We start from the raw sequence: 22169 nt of genomic DNA on the forward strand, positions 1-22169 counted from the left end.
ACTATATGTCTTGGTGTTCGCGTGCCCCTCTCATTATTGCTTCTTTCAGTTGAAATTTGTGGATTCTGCACACTACATCGCGTGGTTTGTCGGGGTCTGTTGGTCTTGGGCCGAGGGCCCTGTGGCATCTATCCATTTCCAATGGGGCATCGGGCAGTGCCTCGCGTAGGTTGTTGAAGATGTTCCGGATGGTCTTTTCTAGGTTAGCGGTTTCCACCTCCTCAGGAAGGTCTCTGATGCGGATGTTGTTCCTGCGGCCTCTGTTTTCTATATCGTCAACTAAATCCATCAGGAAGTGTGCCTGGTGGGATACTGTAGCTAGGGCATCTTCGTAGTTTTCTACTCTATTGGTAAGGGATGCTACGTCTCCTTCCGTTGTCGCTACTCTCTCCCCCAGGTGGTGAACATCTTGACGAACGGAGCAGATTTCGGCCTTGTATGCTGATTCTAGACGAGTAACGTAGGCCTCCATGTTATCTCTGGTAGGAATGGATTGGAGTTGAGTACGTAGATCGCAGAACTCCGTTATCGTATAAATATGACTCTCGCTTTGAGGGGGAGATATGCCAGGTGTCTGCGGGTTTCTCGCCGTGGTCCTTGCTTTTTGTGGGGTTTCTATGCCTCTGGTCTGCTTTGCGACCACGTTTGAGGTGCGGTCATTGCCCACCAGCGTTTGTGCTCCTTGTGTGGGGTTGTAATTGCTGTCTGGTGGGAGAAGTGGAGGTCGGCTGCTTTTGAGAGCTGCGTTGGAGTTACAGCTAGGTAGCCTCTCTCCCTGAGCTGGGGTGGGGCCCCCTACTTCGTCCCCTTTGAGATGGTGGGCTCTCGGAGGCAGTCCTCCTATGCTCTTGTGGTTTATGGGCTCATGCTGGGGCTGGGGGTCCAGCACTTCGCATAAGGCTTTGTTTCCTGGGCTCATTGAATCAGCCCTCCTTCCCATAATCGGGAAGTGGGGCAACCCCTCAGTTGTGGGCTCGGGGCTGGAGGGTATGGGGCTGTCTGCTTGGAGGGGGGGGTACTTGTTTATTGAGGCCTCCATGCTGGACACTGGTGGGAGGCAGGAGAAGTAGGTTCCTCTCCATGATAGGAGACACTGTCTCTGCCTAGGACACAGCTGGAGTCATAGGGGGCCAGCCGGGGGGGTTAGGGGTGTACTATAAATCCCTTCCATCCCTTCAGCGGTACCTTTACTGAGGCTGGGCTCCTCGTGTGCCGCGCTTCCCGCCACAATAGCGGCTCCCTGTGCTGTGGGGTGATTGATGTTGGGCTCCGGCGAGGTGGATGGCATGCTGCTGCATGCCCGTGTGCCCAGGTTTCAGCTCCAGTTGTCACCTCTCACTTCAGCAGCAGACACGGTGGTGGAGCGGGAAGAGTCTCTTCTCTCCGGCTGCTGCTGCTTGTGCGCGCCGAGGTCCTGCGGCTCCTCCCCCAGTCTTCTGCCAGCGCCATCTTGAGACTTCTCACTGCCGGGCTCTCTCTGCTGCCCGCTGATCATGAATGCCTCCAGTCCCCGGCCCGTGGAGGTTCAGGAATGTGCTGCAGGGTGCCGCTGGGGTCTGCCCTTCTTGCTGCTGCCCATCCTGTTTTCTCTTTGTGAGTATTGTACCCACAAAACGGGTCTCTGGCACCTCCGGTAGCAGGAGCTCTCAGTGCGTGCGACTGCTCTCCGCCATGGCCAGGCCATGCCCCTCGTCACTTCCACTTTTGTTCTGTGTCCATTGTCTATTATTCGTATCTGAAGGTTTGATTTTGCCCGTGGAGGCGAGGAACCGAGCCTGACCCTGGGCCCGCTAACGTGCTTCGCACACAGACTATAGCGGGTCCTGGTCATGGTGTCTTGGCCTTGTAATGCCACCTCCTCTAAACCCACCCCCTCCTCCTCCTCCAACAATGAAAACATTCTTGGCAAATGCTTTTGCTGTGCTCCGTCTTGCGCCAGTCCAAGAATTTCACCTAAACCGGCACAATAGGAATGCCCCCCCCCCCCCCCCCGCATCCCTCTTAATCCTGGCCACAGTTCCAAAAACCAACTAAATACAACCGGGGTCGTATTCGATTATTCCTAGCTGAAGCATTCAGCCGACCGGTAGAGCAATAGTGGCTTCCATCTTGTTGGTACTGATAATAATTACATATTTTAGTGTACAGCTGAGGTAGGAATAGAGCTGACTATAGAACACAGCATCCCTGCAGGGCTGGGGACAGAGTAGCAGCAGGCACATATCCTTGGTGGAAGCAGGCCAGCTGAGATCCACATACTCCCGGACTGATTTTGGTCTGATGAAGCCTTTACTTGTGATCATCTTTGGTAATTCCTGACAAAGATGAGTGGTATAGCCAGAAACTTGCATTGCTAACACTTTCAAATGGTCAACAGAAAACATATGAATGAAGCTTTTCCATATTTCTGATTGAGATGAGGAGGAGTTCAGACTTTTAGTACCTAGAATATCCTTTTCATTGCTATCAAATGCCCATCTTGTCTCAGAAAATACTAGCTTTTCCACATAGCTGTTGTCGCTTCCACTTTTGTTCTGTGGCTTTACTTTTGTCCATTGGCTCTTATTCGTATCTGAAGGTTTGATTTTGCCCATGGAGGCAAAATTCAAGGTGGGGGCGCGGAACCGAGGCTGACCCTGGGCCCGCTAACGTGCTTCCCACACAGACTATAGCGGGTCCTGGTCATGGTGTCTTGGCCTTGTAATGTCACCTCCTGGCATTTTTCTGGGGTCTGCATATACTTCTGCAACTAAAATGTTACTGGGGTCTGTCTATACTGTTACTACTGAAATGTTACTAATACTGGGCTCTGCCTATGCTGCTGCAACGGAAATGTTACTGGGGTCTGTCTATACCGTAACTACAGAAATGTTACTGGGGTCTACCTAGACTTCTGCAACATAACTGTTAGTGGGGTCAGCTTATACCTTTGCTACAGGAATACTACAGGGGTCTGTGCATAGTATGGGTGCAGTAAGTCTTCCCATTGCGGTGTTCTATGTATCTGCCCCCCCCCAAAAAAAACAGACTGACTAGGGCATGCAGTGTTGGCTGAAGCCCACCTGTACTTTATCTCACGTTAGCTCAGCTATCCAGGGGACTGCAATGGGATTTATTTATGTACCGTCGGTGGCTTCCTGGGACCCACCCATACTGTGGGTGCACACAGACTTCCCAGAGCGGAGTTGTACCTGCCTGTGACTATTAATGAAAAAAACCCAGTCTGACTCGGGCATGCAGTGTGGGCCGAAGCCCACCTGTACTTTATCTGACGTTACCTCAGCTATCCGGGGCACTGCAATGGGATTTATTAATGTACCGTTGGTGGCTTCCTGGGACCCACCCATGTTGTGGGTCCACACAGACTTCCCATAGCGGAGTTGTACCTGCCTGTGACTATGAAAAAAGGCCAGTCTGACTGGGGCATGCAGTGTGGGCCGAAGCCCACCTGTATTTTATCTGACGTTAGCTCAGCTGTCAAGGGCACTGCAATGGGATTTATTTATGCACCGCCGGTGGGTTCCAGGGAGCCACCCATGCTGTGGGTCCACACAGACTTCCCAGAGTGGAGATGTACCTGCCTGTGACTATGAAAAAAACCCAGTCTGACTCTGGCATGCAGTGTGGGCCGAAGCCAACCTGTACTTTGTCTCACGTTACCTCAGCTATCCGGGGCACTGCAATGGGACAAACAAGAGGAACGATACAGCGCTAATGAGACGTGCACAGCTACGCTAGCATTGGAGTCCGCTGTAGGCCCGCGACTGCTGAGGGTTTGTGCAGAGGCCTATGTCCTGGGTGCAGTGAAAGTCCGCTTCCTGCCTACGATTCCTGAAGCTGTTGGCCGAGGCCTATGTCCTGGGTGAACTGCAACTGCGCCTGGTGGGGGTTGTGGAGCTTTTTCCTGGCTAATCCAGTCATTGGAGCGGGGATAGGAAAGGTAACTGATTTAATGAGCCCGTCGCGGATGAACTAGCATCGAAGTCTGCTTCATGCCTACCATTGCTGAAGCTGTGGGCCGAGGCCTATGTCGTCGGCGCGATGCAAGTCTGCCATGTTTGGCCGCTCTGATTTATTTATTGTTCATGTCTTGGGTTGCCTAGGACCCCCCTATGCTGTTGGTGCAAACTTAGTTCCCATTGCGGTGTTTGACCTGTCTGGCACAAAGACACTGACTGACTTGGGTAGGGGGCAGAGCGCAGACGGCTTTCCCCTTGCAGTGTAGATTGAGCTATGTGACACCTTGACAGAATGAATACTGTGTGGCACATGGATTCCCCATTGCTATGCCCACGTTTGCAGCTCCTGACAGAGGTGGCACAGGATTGGACTGAAGATCGAACGTCAATTTCTAATTGATTCTCTACAGCATTGTGGGCTATCGCCCCGCCCCTTTTAAAGAGGGTCGCTGCTTGGCCCTGCCAACCCTCTGCAGTGTGTGCCTGCAGTTTCTCCTCATGGCAGACGCACTTATAAATAGACATGAGGGTGGTGTGGCTATGAGGCCAGCGTGTGGCATGAGGGCAGCTGAAGGCTGCGCAGGGACACTTTGGTGTGCGCTGTGGACACTGTGTCGTGCGGGGGTGGGGGGTGGGGGGTTGGGCAGCATGTAACCCAGGAGAAGTGGCAGCGGAGTGTCATGCAGGCAGTGATTGTGCTTTGTTGGAGGTAGTGTGGTGCTTAGCTAAGGTATGCCTTGCTAATGAGGGTTTGTCCGAAGTAAAAATTGTTAAGGGGGGGGGTCACTCTTGCCTCTATTGTGGCTTAATAGTGGGACCTGGGAACTTGAGATGCAGCCCAACATGTAGCCCCTCGCCTGCCCTATCCGTTGCTGTGTCGTTCCCATCACTTTCTTGAATTTCCCAGATTTTCACCAATGAAAACCTTAGCGAGCATCGGCGATATACAAAAATGCTCGGGTCGCCCATTGACTTCAATGGGGTTTGTTACTCGAAACGAACCCTCGAGCATCACAGAAAGCTCGACTCGAGTAACGAGCACCCGAGCATTTTGGTGCTCGCTCATCTCTAGTCCTGACATCTGCAGCTCATTATCTTCTTCACTATCACTGTCAGGACAAATAAGATTCCCAAATCTACCCCAACTTCCATATATAGTTTACTAGCTTACCCGTCGCTCATTGCTGCGATCTCAGAAGAAAGGAAATTCAAGGAAACTCGTTCTGATAACACTGAATTTACATTGTGTCATTTTTATTGAAACCTCTTCATTTTCATATGGAGAACATTTCAAAGCGTCATTTTAATTCTATGTATTTATTCAAGTGCTTGTGGATCCACGATATTTTTTGTTTTTCCGTCTGGTGCGTACACGAATAAATCAGAAGGTTTTCCGAGGCGTGAGCTGGCCACATACAGTTGTCCATGTGAGAAGCACGGATTCGCCAAATCTAGCCCACACACTTGCAGCGATTGTCCTTGTGCTTCGTTGATGGTCATTCCAAAAGTGAGTCGCAGCAGAAACTGTAAACGTTTGAATTCAAATAGCATATCTGTGGGGATCATTGGACTACTGGGCAACAGTGCTTCTTCCCCCTTGGCCCCAGTAGTTACAGTGTCCCCTATATTGGGCCAAATAGTAATAGTGACCCCCACAATGAACCCAGTAGTAATAGTGACCCCCATAGTGGCCCCCAGTAGTAACAGTGTCCCCTGTATTGGGTCGAGTAGTAATATTGACCACCATAGTAGTCCCAGGGATGCTGACCATTGGATCAAAAATTGGTAATCTGGCGTCATGAGGCATATCTGTTGGGATCGTTGGAATCCGTGGCAACAGAACATCTTCCCCCTTGAATTTCCCATTCAAATTGTAGCTTCGATGACATTGCTCATCATCTTTTTTCCCGAAAGTCTTGTACCGTTGCAAAGTCATGGTGGATGGATGTTTGGGAGAAGAATGATAGGCACGCCAATTTTCAATGTTAAAATGTTCGTGGCATACCTGGAAAATCGAGTGAATTCAAGAATTCCGTTGGGTAATTGACAGCTTCTTCTTGATTCATCACAGTATCGATGGACTTATACGTTGTCGCTTCGCCTGGTATTCCGTTTTGAATGCTGAAGTTGCTGGCATTGACATGGTTGTTGGTAGCTGCTAATATAGCGGTGCGCTGAGCCACTGATGATTATTGTAATTCCGCGTGACATTTGGGAAACCTTTTGAATCAGTTAGTCTTTGGTTGATGTCATCTTACAAAAGTTTGTTGGCAATGTGATACATCGTGTAGATCTGTCGATTGGCATCTTCCCATTCCCAATATCCAGCAATTGTCTTGCGAAACGTTCAGCGGATGCATCATTTTGTAGTTGAACACGCATCCCGTTGCTCGTCTGTTTCTGAAGCTCGTAATGCCTTTTTCTTTCGTGCTTGAGATGTAGATTGACCAATCGATTTCCGTTTGGGGGGCATAACTGTCGACGATGCTCGCACGAGCGCCACCTATCGTAGGAAAGATGTATTATGCCAGAAACCTTGAGTGTACTCAACAACTTCCCAAAGTTTCATGGCAATCAGATGAATGGTGTAGTAATGTCTAAAGGAGAAACAGACAGACAGACAGACAGACAGACAGACAGACAGACAGGCATACATTCCTTTTATATATATATATATATATATAGATAAAGTCCTAATATGCAGTACGTATAAAGAGATGCAGAGCTGCTGTGCGGATCTCCTGGGTCTTCACACCATAGATGATGGGGTTTAGGGTTGGTGGGATAAGCAAGTACAGGTTGGACATGATCACATGGATGTATGGTGCTATATGACCTACCCTATGAGTCAAGAAGGAAAACAAACCCAGGGTGTAGAACAGAAGGATGATACATAAGTGGGACGTACATGTTCCAAAGGCTTTATTCTTGGCGTTCTTAGAAGAAAGTCTCAAAACGGCCCTCAATATCAAGAAATAGGACACAGCGATTCCTGACACGTCAAACACAATGACTATCAAGACCACGGTCAAGCCATAGGCACTGTTGATAGTGATGTCCGTACAGGCTAACTTCACAACCGCCATGTGGTCACAGTAGGAGTGAGGGATGTGGTGGCTTCTGCAGTATGGAAGTCTACTGGCCATCCATGGACAGGGCATTACTATGATGGTACCTCTTATCACTAGGGTCACTACTATCTTTACTATTAGAGAGCTGGTTAATGCACTTGTGTAATGAAGAGGACTACAGATAGCCATGTAGCGATCAAAGGCCATGGCCAGGAGGACTCCAGACTCTAGTGAGGTGAAACAGTGGATAAAGAACATCTGCACAAGGCAAGAAAGGAAATGGATGTCTTTGTTCTTGAACCAGAAGATGCAGAACATTTTCAGGGCAATGGAGCTTGAGAGAACCAGATCAGTGAGAGACAAGGAAGAGAGGAAATAGTACATGGGATTGTGCAGCCGTGGTTCCATCGTGATGAGGAGCAGCATCAGGAGGTTCCCTGATAGAGCGAGAATGTACATGCTAAAGAGTGGGATAGATACCCACACATGAGAGGATGTGAGGCCTGGGATCCCCTCCAGGATAAACACACTTGAGGAAATTCTGGAGATGTTGAAGGATGCCGTGATTCAGTCCCGGGATGGTAATTACCTGTGTAAATAGCAGAAATAAGAGATCATCATTAGATGCTAAATTGCTGTGACCCCCCACTGATTGCCAGAAAAAGGGATCATGAAGTTCCTAAATGGCACTGCAGGAGATAGTTGAGAACCTGAACTCCCTATCTCCAGGAGGCCCATTGGAATGAGTAGAGTGGTAGTGCCCATGCTCGACCACCAATCCATTAATTCAGGGAATTTTTAGACCCCCTGTAATGGCAATCAATAAGGGGTCCCAGTGGCCAGACCTCCCACCAATATATTTGCTTTCATCTGTCTAGTAACTGGGTGAAACCTGAAAAAAACAGTCCTATACTGACAGTAAACAGTCAGTACCGTCAGGCCATAAGAAGAATCACTCAATGACCGAGGAATTCTTGATTTGCAGCAAGCATAAAAATGTTCTCTGATTGGCTGTATACCCCCACATGACTAAGGAGATGTATCGCTAGCCTATCAAGATGAACAAGCGCAGTTACCCTTGTTTGTCCCCAGAAGCAATTCTTGGCTCATGTAATGAAAGGTAAACAAGCACAGATCAATGTACTCTGATGATCAGTGCTCGTTACATCGGGCTGAGAATCGACTCGCGTTAAAGGATCAACTGAAGTTACAGACAGGATGGCTCTTACTTTGAAGTCACCTTGGACCCCTTCAGAGGACAAGAGGAAATGACCATTACTTTGCATATTTTACTGGAAAACAGTGTTTACATACATTAGAAGTCCCCAGAAAACCTAGGTGGACTGAAGTCTTCTGCACAGAGCGGATTTCAGGAGGCACTTGGGGACCCTGCGACTCTGAGCTCTGGCTGCGGTGTGTGATGTTGCATGATGCTCCCATAGGGCACATATTTGGCACACAGCAACAACGCTGTTATATGGCGTTTGATGGAACATGCCATGGTTTTATATCTCAGCCCTAATGAAGGCACTCAAGGTCCAATAGGCTTCATGGAGCCCTTGTGTGATTGTAAGGGGGTTGCCCTTTGGGTTCCCCTTACACTAGTTTATATGTTTTCTTTATGCCATATTTGTTAATCTCAAGGCAGGCTAGCCAAATCTGGCCCGCCGCGTGACTTTATGTGGCCTGCGACGAGGTCTGGACAAAAAAGAGTAGTTACATTTAGGGCTCATTTACACAGCCAGATGCAGTTTGGGTCTGTGAAATACGCAGCATTTTCAACTACCAAAATTGTGAGTATTCCCTTTGTACTTGGACTTTCTTGGGGGTGTTTTGCGTGCATATTCACTATGTTTTATACACAAAAAAAAACACAAGAAGGTCCCATACAATTTTCCTGTCATTATGCGCAGATATGCAGCGAGTGCTCACGTATCAGGCATGTACTCTACATATTTACACAATCCCATTCATGTGCGCAAAAACATGCTGGAATATAATCGTGTAAAGAATCCCGTAATGCTGATGTGGCCCTCGGCGACAATGAGTGTTACAGCCCTGCTGTATGGGGAGGATGTGACTGCTGTTCTGTGATGGGTCCCTTTACAAGGGAGAAACTTCAGCGGGAGTGAACAAGAAGCAGTGCCACGTTAGGGCTCTGAGTAGAAAAGTTAGTGTTGTATGCATCGCCCCTAAGGGGATCGCACAGTGTTGTGTTCATTGGCCCTAAGGGGACCGTGCAGTGTGGTGTTCATCACCCCTAAGGGGACTGCAGAATGTGGTTTGCAGAACCCCTTAGGGGATCACACAGTGTGGTTTGCAGAGTTCCTAAGGGGATCAGGCAGTGTGATGTGCATCACCCTTAGGGCTCCCACCCACTTGCGAGGGCGATAGTGCGTTTATAAAATCGCTGCGATATCGCAGTGAACAATTTGCGATTTTTTTTATCGAAGCGTTTTTGACACTTTAAACTCAATTATAGAGAAAAGAATCGCAACGCATTCGCGCATGTGATTCTGCGATGTGGGATGTGTTTTTACGGCACCCATTTACTTGCATGGGCGAGGGAAAAATCGGACATCGCACAAATATAGAGCAGGATCGAATCGCGGCGAGGAACCGCACCCCTCACGGCAACTCCATTACACAGCGCAAGGATATGCAGGTGGAAAGTAGTCCCGGCGGCAGGCCGGCACCTGGTGCCATTTGCTTTGGGAGCTACGGGAGCGAGTCCCCTTTCACCCCCGAGGAAGACGTGGTGGGGCAAGGGGTCAGGGGTGAAGTATTAGAAATGGAAATAGGCAAAAATGGTGGAGGAGGGGCAGCGCCTCAGGCTTAGAGGAGTGAGGGATAGTGCTTCTAGTCGTGGTAGCTCTCAGTCTGAGGAGGGGAGGGCAAGCATGGATCAGTTTGGAGGCAACAGAGGAACGGGCAGTGGGGGGGCCAGATCAGGTTTTTCGCATAAGTGGGCTAGTGACGGTTTGTTAAGGGAGAGGACCACTGGGCAGTCTAAGACCAGGAGGGTGGACGGGAACATTTTTGGGGCAGGCACTAGTTTAGGGGCTTGCGCAGCAGGTGGGGAAGCTTTTGGGGAGGAGGGGGGGCAAGCAAAATGGCGCTGGCTGATGTTTCAGTTAGTCCTAGTTCGTATAGGAGAGCTTTCAGGATTGCGAGCTCCTCTTCCTCAGTAGCAGACACCAGTCAAGGTAGGAGGAGCTCCTTTTTCGATAATCGCAGGCGAGCAGAAGCGGTGGCCAGAGGTGATGGGCGTCGCAGCAGGGCGGAGGGTGCCCGGGCTCCGCGTTCTATGGTTTCACTGTCACCGGCTTTTTCCACAGATGATAGAGAAATGGCCCGCAGAGGCAGGCGAAGCTTGGTATCTTCAGCCCTTGGGGCTTCAAGAGGATGGCGTCCGAGGCGCCGTGGTGCCGCCCACCCCCGAGTTTCGGAACAGCGCACGGTACATCGTCAGGAAAATCGTCAACTAGCACCACCCGGGCCGTCCTTTCCCTTGACAAGGTCGGAGGTCAACCAGGTGGGTGAGTCACCTTTTTGCAGTGTTTGGGACAGTGCTATGTCCGGTGGTGACAGAAATAGCAAGGATTTCATGTTAGCGCTAAAAGCGCTGGTTAACCGTTTTGAGAAGAATAAGGGACTACCAGTGTCCTATGCTACACCGGGGGGCATGGGCCCGCCCGAGGTCGGTTTTCTGGCTCACGCACCCGGGCGCTCGCCTATGGAGGCGAGTGTAAGGGGTGACGAGTCGAGCGGTGGAGGGCTAAAATTCGCGGATTCTATGTTTTGTGGTGTGGCCCCTTTGGGGGCGGGCTTGTCGGAGAACATTGTGGAAAAAATTAAGAATAGTTTATACGTGGATATTTGGTCGCTGTTGTCGGGGGAGCATATTTCGGTCGACAAGGAGCGTTTTTCGGAGCGCGGTACAGATAAAAAGGCGAAAGTGGCAAAGACCTTTGGGAATTGGCTACAAGCCTTTTTGACTTTAGCGCACATCATGTGTCAGCAGCAGCCACATAAGGGTCCCGAGTTATTCGTGTATATCAACACGATTCATAGCGCCTATAAGTTGCACGGTGGGTGGTTCGGCTTGGTGGCGTTATGATGAGGATTTCAGACGTCGGATATCGGGGTCGAGGACCATGAGCTGGGCCACTAAGGCGACGGATGTTTGGATACAGTTAATCCTAGCACAGAAGCCTCAAAAGCCGTTTTTTAAGGAAGTGCCGCAGGCGCCAGTGTACAAATGTCTCTTTTTGGTCTTTCAACGAGGGACATTGTCGCTTCTACACCTCATGAAAATTCCGCCATGAGTGCTCGTTCTGTGGTGGAGCGCATGTAGCGGTGCGATGTTTCCGTCGGCAGCGAGCGTCGGCCACTCCTGGGGCATCCGGCGCAGGAGCGAACCCCAGTGAGCCTCAGGTACCTGGAGCCATTGTTCGCCAGGTACCACAAGATGCGGGAGGCAAAACTACTTAGATTTTGTTTTTCTGAGAGTTTCTTTATTCTGCATGCCCCAGGGGTCGGCGCTCCTGCTCAGCCGAAATTTAAAATCGGCTGGAGAAAACAATCAGTTGGTAACGGAGAAGTTACTCAAAGAGGTCGAATTGGGTCGTATGGCGGGTCCCTTTCGGGACCCACCCTATGAGAATTTGTGAGTCTCACCTTTGGGCCTGGTCCCGAAGAGGGAACCTGGCAAGTTGCGTCTTATCCATGATTTATTTTTTCCGGCGGTTGATTTGGTCAACGACGGGATTTCAAAGGAACAGGCGACAGTTTCATATGCTTCTTTCGATCGGGCCGTTTTTCTGGTTCGGCATGCAGGCTCCGGCGCCCTTTTGGCAAAAGCAAATATCGAATCGGTGTTCCACTTGTTACCGGTTCATCCTGATTGTTTCCACTTATTGGGCTGCCAAGTAGAAGGCAATATTTCGTGGATATGTCTTTGCCCATGGGGTGCTCGATCTCGTGCTATTATTTTGAATTGTTCAGCTCCTTTCTGGAGGGGATGCTCATATATGAGATGGGCATTACATCGGTGTTACACTATTTGGATGATTTTTTGTTCGTTGGACCTCCAGAGTCTGAAGTTTGCGGGTTTTTGCTAAGCTCTTTTCGATCTTTAATGCGAAAAGCAAGGGTCCCGCTATCCGAAGAAAAAACGGTTAGCCCGTCAATGTGTTTGGTTTTCCTAGGGATCGAAATCGATTTGGAGAGCGTGGTTTTTCTTTTACCAGAGGGGAAAAAAATTGCACGTTTGCGTCAAACGGTGAAGACTGTCTTCAGTTCAAAGAAGGTTTCACTGCATCAGATGCAGGTGCTCCTAGGTCTCCTAAATTTCGTGTGTTGTGTCATTCCAATGGGACGAGTTTTTTCCCGATATCTGACCCTAGCAACGAGAGGGGCTAGCGAGCCGCATCACTTTGTCCGTGTGACCAGGGCGATGCGGGCTGATCTGCACACGTGGAAGGTTTTCCTCAAAACTTTCAATGGGCAGGTCATTTGCCAAGCCGAAGAGGTTGGGAGCGAGGAGCTATGCCTTTTTGCAGATGCGTCGGGATCCTGGGGTTTCGGTGTGATTTTTGGGGACAGTTGGTGCAGCGCTCCATGACCAAGGGTCTGGATCGAGAGGCAATGGGTAAAAAACATTGCACTACTGGAGATTTTTCCCCTTATGGTTGTGATGGAGGTGTGGGGCGCGAGTTTAGCAAACAGGAGCATCTGTTTTTGGTCGAATAATGAGACGGTTGTTTAAGTAGTTAATAAACAATCGGCCTCCTCTCTGTTGGTGCTTGCGGCGTTATGCCATTTGGTCCTACGATGCTTGCAATATAATGTAAATCTGAACAGGATGGCTGACGCTCTTTCTCGATTTCAGATGGAGAATTTCAGGAAGCTGCACCCAACGGCGGACGTCGAAGGGGTATGTTGCCCTGCTTTTTTATGGAAGGTGATAGAAGAGATCTCCTAGTCTTACTACGGGCGTCAGTAGCGGAATCAACTTGGAAGCGCTATAATAGCATTTGGGCGGAATGGCTCGCAGCCGCCGGGGGGAAATTTTCCGGAAGGGGAACGGGCACGGTCGGTAACGTTAAACGCATTGTCAAGCTTACGTGAAAAAGGGGCATCGGCGGGCGTGGCTAGAAAGCACATTTCAGCCATTGCTTTTTTTGTTGCGGCTCCACGGCGTTCGGAATGTTACTAAGGATTTTGTTTTTAGTCAGATTCTCAAGGGCTGGAAAAAAGAGAGGGTTGTTTGTGATGGCAGGCGCCCTATCACGTTCGAATTGCTTTGCGCAATGTTAAAAATTTTGGAAGCAGTCTGTGTAGATGAAGCGGGGATGGCGCTTTTTCCAGTCATTTTTTTACTTGCGTTTTTTGCAGCCCTCAGATCTTGTGAGTTGGTCTCTGCGAGCAAGAAAAAGCCGGGTGGTGGTCTTCTGTTTTCGGATGTTCTGGTTGGCGACGATTGCCTAAAAATTTGTATTCGGAAGTCAAAAACAGGAGTGTACGGTGCTGGGGAATGGCTGCGAATAGGTTCTTTGGGATCTCAGTGGTACCCGATCAGCTTAACCAGTAGTTTCATGGTGAAGCATAGCGGTGCGGGCCCGTTATTAGCGCATGCGTCGGGCTCTCCGGTGACCATTTTTCAGTTTGCAGCGGTCATGCGGTCGTGTCTGAGAAAACTAGGCCTTACACCGAGCGAGTTTGGGATGCACTCGTTTCGAATAGGCATGGCTACATCAGCTTTTGCTTGCGGGCTAAAAGGGGAGGAAATAAAGCGAGTGGGTAGATGGAAATCTGAGGTGTATCGGTCATACGTCAGGATGGATTTGAGAGTTTTATAGTGGGATTTTCAGTTTTAAGTGTTACCCCTAGTGGGTTCTCTCCCTGTTTTGTTTTTCTCGGTTTTGGTTTTTCTTTTACGACAGATTCCAATTGGACAGTCTGTTTGGTAGGCCCCTCCCACATATATTGGGCTGAAAAGAGAGCCAGGGCCAGGCCAATTGGAGCAGACCTGGGGCTAAAGAATGTGCAGGTTCGGTGGCACGGGGTCAGAGGACTGCAATGGACCAGGCTGCTCCATGAAATGCTAAAAATCAGCAGCTGAACTCCCGATAGAGTGATATTGGTCATACATGCAGGATGGAATGACCTTGGTAAGGTGAAGATGGGGGGACTTACGGCATTGATGAAGGAGGACCTACTTCGTTTCCAAAAGTTTTTTAAGAATGTGGTCATAGTCTGGTCGGATATAGTAGTGAGAAGGGTCTGGAGGGGGCCCAGGAACTCAGAAGCCATTGAAAGGGTTAGAAAGAGTGTAAACTTTAAAATTACTAATTATATACAGTCCTTGGGGGGGGGGTGGCCATACGGCATTGAGAGCTAGAGAGAAGAGAGCGGGAAATGCTCAGGAGCGATGGGGTACATCTTAGCGACATCGGTATGGACACTTTTTTATCAAGGTTACAGGATGGGGAGGAGGCGGCTTGGTTGCTGGCAAGTGGGGGGAGGAGTGCAGAGTAGGGATACGCTGCATCCTTCTTGGCGTAATTTCAGGACTTTCCATGGCAGCAATGGAGTGGAAGGTGGTTTTTCAGGCCCATTGTGGGGCTTTCTCATGCCTGGTTTTTTGATGTTTTTGGTTCTACAATTTTCAATTTTATCAAGTCAGATTTTCAAGAAACATGGAAAGGAGAGAAGTGGAGGATTAAAATAGTTGGTTAATAAAATTTTAATAAAGCTGTGGCCTACCCACATTTTAAAGCCTGCAAAAGCGTTTTCATTTTGCTTTATTTGGGTGGGGAGCCTGCCAAAGGTTTTATTAGAGTCCCCTCAGTCTGTGCAGTGTCTTGTGCATCGCCCCTAAGGGGACCACGCAGTTTGGTGTGCATCACCCCTAAGGGGATCGCGTAGTGTGATTAGCAGAGCCCCTAAGGGGATCGCGCAGTGCGGTGTGCATTGTCCCTAAGAGGACTATGCAGTGTAGTGTGCATCACCCGTACAGGGACCACAAAGCGTGGTGTGCATTGATACTAAGGGGATTGCGCAATATGGTGAGCATCACTAATAAGGGGATCGTGCAGTGTGGTGTGCATCACCCCTAAGGGGACCGCAAATTGCACTGTGTGGTTTGCAGAGCCACTAAGAGGTCCATGCAGTGTGGTGTGCATCGCCACTGAGGGGACCGCACAGTGTGGTTTGTAGAGCCCCTAAGGGGACCATGCAGTGTGGTTTGCATCTCCCCTAAGGGGACCGTGCAGTTTGGAGTGCACCGCCCCTGAGGGGACTACGCAGTTTGGTTTCCATCACCTCTAAGGGATTGCGCAGTGCTGTGTGCAGAGCCCCTAAAGAGATTGCGCAGTGTGGTGTGCATTGTCCCTAAGGGAACCATGCAGTGTAGTGTGCATCACCTGTAAAGGGACCACGCAGTGTGGTGTGCATTGCCACTAAGGGGATTGTGCAATATGGTGAGCATCACTAATAAGGGGATCGCGCAGTGTGGTGTGCATTGCCACTAAGGGGATTGTGCAATATGGTGAGCATCACTAATAAGGGGATCGCGCAGTGTGGTGTGCATCACCCCTAAGGGGACTGCGCAGTATGGTGCGAATTGCCCCTAAGGGGACCACACAGTGTGGTGTGCATCGCCACTAAAGGAATTTCGCAGCGTGGTGTGCATCACCCCTACGGGGACTGCACAGTGTGTTGTGCATCACCCCTAAGGGGACCACGCATTGCAGTGTGCATTACCCCTGAGAGGAACGCACAGTGTGGTTTGCAGAGCCCCTAAGGGTTTCACGCAGTGTGGTGTGCAACGCCCCTAAGGAGAATGCACAGTGTGCTGTGCATCGCCTCTAAGGGGACCGCGCAGTGTGGTTTGCAGAGCCCCTAAGGGGATCATGCAGTATGGTGAGCATCTCTAATAAGGGGATTGCGCATTGTGGTGTGCACCGCCCCTAAGGAGAGCATGCACTGTGGTGTGCATCACCCATATAGGGTAGGTGCATTGCAGTGTGCATCATCCCTGAGGGGACCATGCAGTGTGGTGTGCAACACCCCTAACAGGACCACGCAGTGTGGTGTGCATCACCTTTAATGAGAATGCGCAATGTGGTGTGCATCGCCCCTAAAGGGATCGCGCAGTGTGATGTGCATCACTCCTAAGGGGATTGTGTAGTGTGGTTTCCATCCCTTCTTAGGGTACCGTGCAGTGTGGTGTGCATCACCCCTAAGGGGGCCACGCCGTGTTATGTACATCACCCCTAAGGGTACGTGCAGTGTAGTGTCCATCGCCCATAAGGGGACCGCGCAGTGTTTTGTGCATCGCCCCTAAGGGGACCGCGCAGTGTGGTATGCATCGCCCCTAAGGGGACTGTGCAGTGTTATGTGCATCGCCCCTAAGGGGACGGCGCAGTGTTATGTGCATCACCCCTTAGGGGACCGCGCAGTGTTATGTGCATCGCCCCTAAGGGGACCGCGCAGTGTTTTGTGCATCGCCCCTAAGGGGACCGCGCAGTGTGGTATGCATCGCCCCTAAGGGGACTGTGCAGTGTTATGTGCATCGCCCCTAAGGGGACCGCGCAGTGTCCTATTGATACTCTCAGAGGGACCGGTGGGAGGAATGTAGATGTCACAGCGGAACCAGCATTCTTTTCAGAAGGTTTGCAGAGCACGAGGATGCTTCGCATAGGGACTACTTTGCACCGCTGGAAGCGCATTTTAGCCACATAATTACACTGTGTAATCAAGCGACCAAAAACTACATATGCTTCTTATCTCAGCGCGGCGACGAGTTCTTGTTGGTGCAAATACACTGAATATTTGTGCATGTAAAGGGGACACAACATCGCACTGATTTGGTTCATGGATTCGCAGCAAATACTGTGTATTTTTCGTATATTTGCTAATGCCCGTTGCTTTCATTGTGCTTCTATGGTGCGTAATATGCACCAGTATAGCAGATAATCGCACATGGCATGAATAACACACTCATGTGAACAATGAATCCCATGGGCTCTCTGCACTGCGCATTACCTGGGCAGATATTGTGTAGTACGCCGTGCACATACAGGCAGTGGAACCCATGGATTTTGTTTGGTTCTCTCACATTTAACATTTTTGTGTGCCATAGTTTTGTTCGCTCAAAAAATATAAGTGATATGTTCCATTTTTGGGCGCATTTGCACATACCAGGCAGTATAGGAGTCTATGGGGGTGCGCAAATGTGCTGCCCATCTGCATAACATTGTGTGCGTAACTACACACAGTGTTACTTTATAACACTGGGGATTAATTAGGCAACGGGTCCAGCAGCGTAAAAAATGCACGGGAACGTAAGCAAAAGAGTGTGATAGAGCTCCCTTCAGAGCACAATCAGGTCATCTTCTCACCAGCGTCTCTGCGCATACGCTCGTGTGCAGGAGCTTTTAACCCTTTCCAATCCAATTTGTGTCCTGGTTTTCCTAGGCGGCTTACTCTTTTGCTGCTATTATACAACGGCGCTATCTGCTGGCTAAAGCCAGTACTGCATGAGGTGACACGTTGGATAGGCTTCGACAGCAGAGTGGCTGGCAATATACAGTAAGAGAACCCCGACGGACGTCTTCCAACATCAGAGCTGTACAGCCTTAAATCATAATGTCTTCAGAGGTCAGGCAGTGGAATGGAAAGGGTTAAAGTCAATGGGATTGTGTAAATATGCAGTGAATACACACGATACCTGCATATTATCTGCATATTTATGGATGAAATCAATAGATCATCCTTGTAGTTCATTTTGCGTGTGCAAATAACACTGCAGACAAAGCAATTTTGCTGTCTAAACCCTAACGGGACAGAAGCGACCGGAAGCCTTTTTATACCTCATTGAAATCAATTGAGAAAAAAATTGGATCAGTTCTTTGTTTTATTTCAGTTTCTCCCCTCCAAAAACGGAGCAAAGAATCAGAAGCACATGAACTGACCCTAATGCAGATGTGAGAGCGGCTTCACCTGAACTGACCCTAATGCAGGTGTGAGAGCGGCCTCACCTGAACTGACCCTAAGGCAGGTGTGAGAGCGGCCTCACCTGAACTGACCCTAAGGCAGGTGTGAGAGCGGCCTCACCTGAACTGACCCTAAGGCAGGTGTGAGAGCGGCCTCACCTGAACTGACCCTAATGCAGAAGTGAGAGCGGCTTCACCTGAACTGACCCTAATGCAGGTGTGAGAGCGGCCTCACCTGAACTGACCCTAAGGCAGGTGTGAGAGCGGCCTCACCTGAACTGACCCTAATGCAGATGTGAGAGCGGCTTCACCTGAACTGACCCTAATGCAGGTGTGAGAGCGGCCTCACCTGAACTGACCCTAAGGCAGGTGTGAGAGCGGCCTCACCTGAACTGACCCTAAGGCAGGTGTGAGAGCGGCCTCACCTGAACTGACCCTAATGCAGAAGTGAGAGCGGCTTCACCTGAACTGACCCTAATGCAGGTGTGAGAGCGGCCTCACCTGAACTGACCCTAAGGCAGGTGTGAGAGCGGCCTCACCTGAACTGACCCTAAGGCAGGTGTGAGAGCGGCCTCACCTGAACTGACCCTAATGCAGGTGTGAGAGCGGCCTCACCTGAACTGACCCTAATGCAGGTGTTAGAGCGTCCTCACCTGAACTGACCCTAATGCAGGTGTTAGAGCGTCCTCACCTGAACTGACCCTAAAGCAGGTGTTAGAGCGTCCTCACCTGAACTGACCCTAATGCAGGTGTGAGAGCGGCCTCACCTGAACTGACCCTAATGCAGGTGTGAGAGCTGCCTCACCTGAACTGACCCTAATGCAGGTGTGAGAGCGACCTCCCCTGAACTGACCCTAATGCAGGTGTGAGAGCGGCCTCACCTGAACTGACCCTAATGCAGGTGTGAGAGCGGCCTCACCTGAACTGACTCTAACGCAGGTGTGAGAGTGGCTTCACCTGAACTGACCCTAACGCAGGTGTGAGAGCGGCTTCACCTGAACTGACCCTAATGCAGCTGTGAGAGCGGCCTCACCTGAACTGACCCTAAAGCAGGTGTGAGAGCGGCCTCACCTGAACTGACCCTAATGCAGGTGTGAGAGCGGCCTCACCTGAACTGACCCTAAAGCAGGTGTGAGAGCGGCCTCACCTGAACTGACCCTAAAGCAGGTGTGAGAGCGGCCTCACCTGAACTGACCCTAATGCAGGTGTGAGAGCGGCTTCACCTGAACTGACCCTAATGCAGCTGTGAGAGCGGCCTCACCTGAACTGACCCTAAAGCAGGTGTGAGAGCGGCCTCACCTGAACTGACCCTAAAGCAGGTGTGAGAGCGGCCTCACCTGAACTGACCCTAAAGCAGGTGTGAGAGCGGCCTCACCTGAACTGACCCTAATGCAGGTGTGAGAGCGGCCTCACCTGAACTGACCCTAATGCAGGTGTGAGAGGGGCCTCACCTGAACTGACCCTAATGCAGGTGTGAGAGCGGCCTCACCTGAACTGACCCTAGCGCAGGTGTGAGAGCGGCCTCACCTGAACTGACCCTAATGCAGCTGTGAGAGCGGCCTCACCTGAACTGACCCTAATGCAGGTGTAAGAGCGGCCTCACCTGAACTGACCCTAATGCAGGTGTGAGAGCGGCCTCACCTGAACTGACCTTAATGAAGGTGTGAGAGCGGCTTCACCTGAACTGACCCTAAAGCAGGTGTGAGAGCGACCTCACCTGAACTGACCCTAAAGCAAGTGTGAGAGCGGCCTCACCTGAACTGACCCTAAAGCAGGTGTGAGAGCGGCTTCACTTCCTTTGTATTTGTGGTATTATGCTGGTGGTATCTACATCAAGACAACACAAAACAAGTAAGGTCTAAAGACGAATGCGTAAGCCTCAGCACCTCGGATAACACTTACCTTGGGTCTCTGATGTAGTCTGAGAGTCACCTGAATGAAGTCCTGAGTGAGATAGGAGGCTCCTCCAGCTCCTTCACACTGTGGTAGACCTCCAGCACACAGGTAAATGACTCTTGCGTCTAGGTGTATGCTGTGACTTTCTCCTGATATCACTAGATATCTGCAGCGTTCTATTTACCTACTTAGCACTAGGGTGGTACTGTCCCTGAGGACGCACCACAGGGACCGTGTTGGGCACATTTATAGTCCAGGTCACATCAGTGTGGGATGATAAATTAGCTGTCATGGGAATCTAAAGATAATTTTCTGACTATTAGGAAAATATTAACATGTTTTATCAGAAAAGCTGGAAGACGAATGTAAAGTGACGCACAGTATGACCGCATATATACTAAGTGGCCCCTTTATTGGACCCCATTTAGTAGCCCATTAGACATACTTTGGCCTTTAGAACCACAGCAATTCATCATGGCAACCATTCACAGGTATCAGAGGAGTCAGGGTGTGCCAGGAGAGCCTTCCCCGCACTATTACTCCACCTGCACCCGGCTCACAGGAACGGGTCCGGTAAGTCCAAAGGCCGGTGCCGGTATTCATTTTCAACCAGCCACATAAATATAATTGTCAACTATGAGCCAGCAGGGCAGCAACTGCACCACAAAGTACTTTAGCGCACTCTGTAGCTCTGGTCCGCCTGCCCCTTAATATAGAGACTCTCACCCCTCTCTCTGGCGCCTGCATTATTGCATGTCCTGTATGCAGTGCAGCTGCTGCAGAGGAAGAAGTCAGAGTCTCTATAATCCGTAGCTACAGAGTGAGGTAAAGTACTTTGTGGTATGCTTGCTGCCAAGTCATAGGAACAGGGGGCCCTATTATTATTGAGGTCACTAACGGGGTCAATATAAGGCTGGGTTCACACGGGACGGATTTGTCGTGTGGAATTTCTGTGCGGCAAATCCGCCTGCGGCTCCTAATCCCAGGTTTAGCCAGCCATGTGGACAAGAGTTTACAAAAATCTCACCCCATTCGCGGCAAAGCTGGGCAGAACTGGCGCTGGGCGCGGAATTGACATCTGCAGCATGTCAATTCTCTCTATGGGGAGCGAAAGCTGCAACGGAATGCCGGCGGCCAAACCGTTCCAAAACCTGCAGAAATCTTGTGGCTTTTCGGTTTGGCCAATCCGCAAGATTTCCGCTGGATTTCCGGCCCGTGGGAACCCAGCTTTACTACTGGGTCCACTGAGAGAGGGGGGATTATTGCTGCAGGGGATCACTGAGATAGAATAATACTCCTACAGGGGGCCACTGAGAAAGGACACTTACTATAGGGCCATGGCGTAGGGCCACAATTACTACTGGGGCCACTAAAAGGGCATAGTTACTATAGGGGCCACTGGAATAACGGGTATGAAATCATACTTCATAACAAGCCACGCACCCAAACCACTCCGCCATTTAGATTTTTCAGTAAAAGAGGTAACCACGCTAGGAAGGGGTCATCGATCCATGCCGCTTGCTCCAAATTTTGACCTTCCATCAGTAGATGTTTTTCTGCTGCTCAGTGATACAAGTTTTGCGCTCTTTTGCCCGCTGGAGTCTTTCTGTTTCTCTTAGACACAATGGCGCTGGAACCTGTCATCTGCTGTTATACCATCCGTGCGGAGGAACGGCGAGTTGTGCGTTCGGACACGTTAGTTGGAGCTCCAGCGTTGTATTCAGCTGACTGTGCAGCCTGTTGGGCAGAACGATTCCTGACATCCTCCTCCGACCCCTTTCAGGGATGAGTTGTTTCCGCAGGATTCCCTTTCACTGGATGTTTTTCGCGATCGCGCCATTCTCGGTTTACTCTCATACCATTGCAAAAGACAATCCCATACGGTTGGCAGTGAAATCCTGGTCCCAGTTGATTTAGCACCAATAACCAGCCTTGTTGGAAGTCGCTCAGATCTGTGAATATTCTCATCTTGTGTGGATTCACACTAAGGGCGAGCACCCACTGGCGTTAGCGTTTTCCGCGCGTTTCCCGCGATTTTTCCGCGCGTTTTCGCGGCGTTTTCGCGGCTTTTCCATTAATTTCCATTGACTTTCATGGGTGCATTAGGAGAAAAATAAGGACACATATGCAACTGACAGTTCCTATGTTAAAAACGCAAACGCAACGCAAAAAAAACGCCAGTGGACAGGAACACATGTTATCTCTATGCCTGTGCAGGAAAAATGCAAAACGCAAAACAC

General features: G+C 50.1%; 1 protein-coding gene across 1 annotated transcript; it reads right to left on the reverse strand.

The window, feature by feature from the left end:
- Positions 1 to 6652: 6652 nt before the first annotated feature.
- LOC136607443 (olfactory receptor 52N4-like) lies at positions 6653 to 7489 on the reverse strand. Its single transcript, XM_066589039.1, has one exon. It carries the CDS (start codon positions 7487 to 7489, stop codon positions 6653 to 6655), a length of 837 nt encoding a protein of 278 aa, XP_066445136.1.
- Between the last annotated feature and the right edge of the window lie 14680 nt (positions 7490 to 22169).

The sequence above is a fragment of the Eleutherodactylus coqui genome, chromosome 1, assembly GCF_035609145.1.
Source record: "Eleutherodactylus coqui strain aEleCoq1 chromosome 1, aEleCoq1.hap1, whole genome shotgun sequence".
Classification (NCBI taxonomy): Eukaryota; Metazoa; Chordata; class Amphibia; order Anura; family Eleutherodactylidae; genus Eleutherodactylus; species Eleutherodactylus coqui.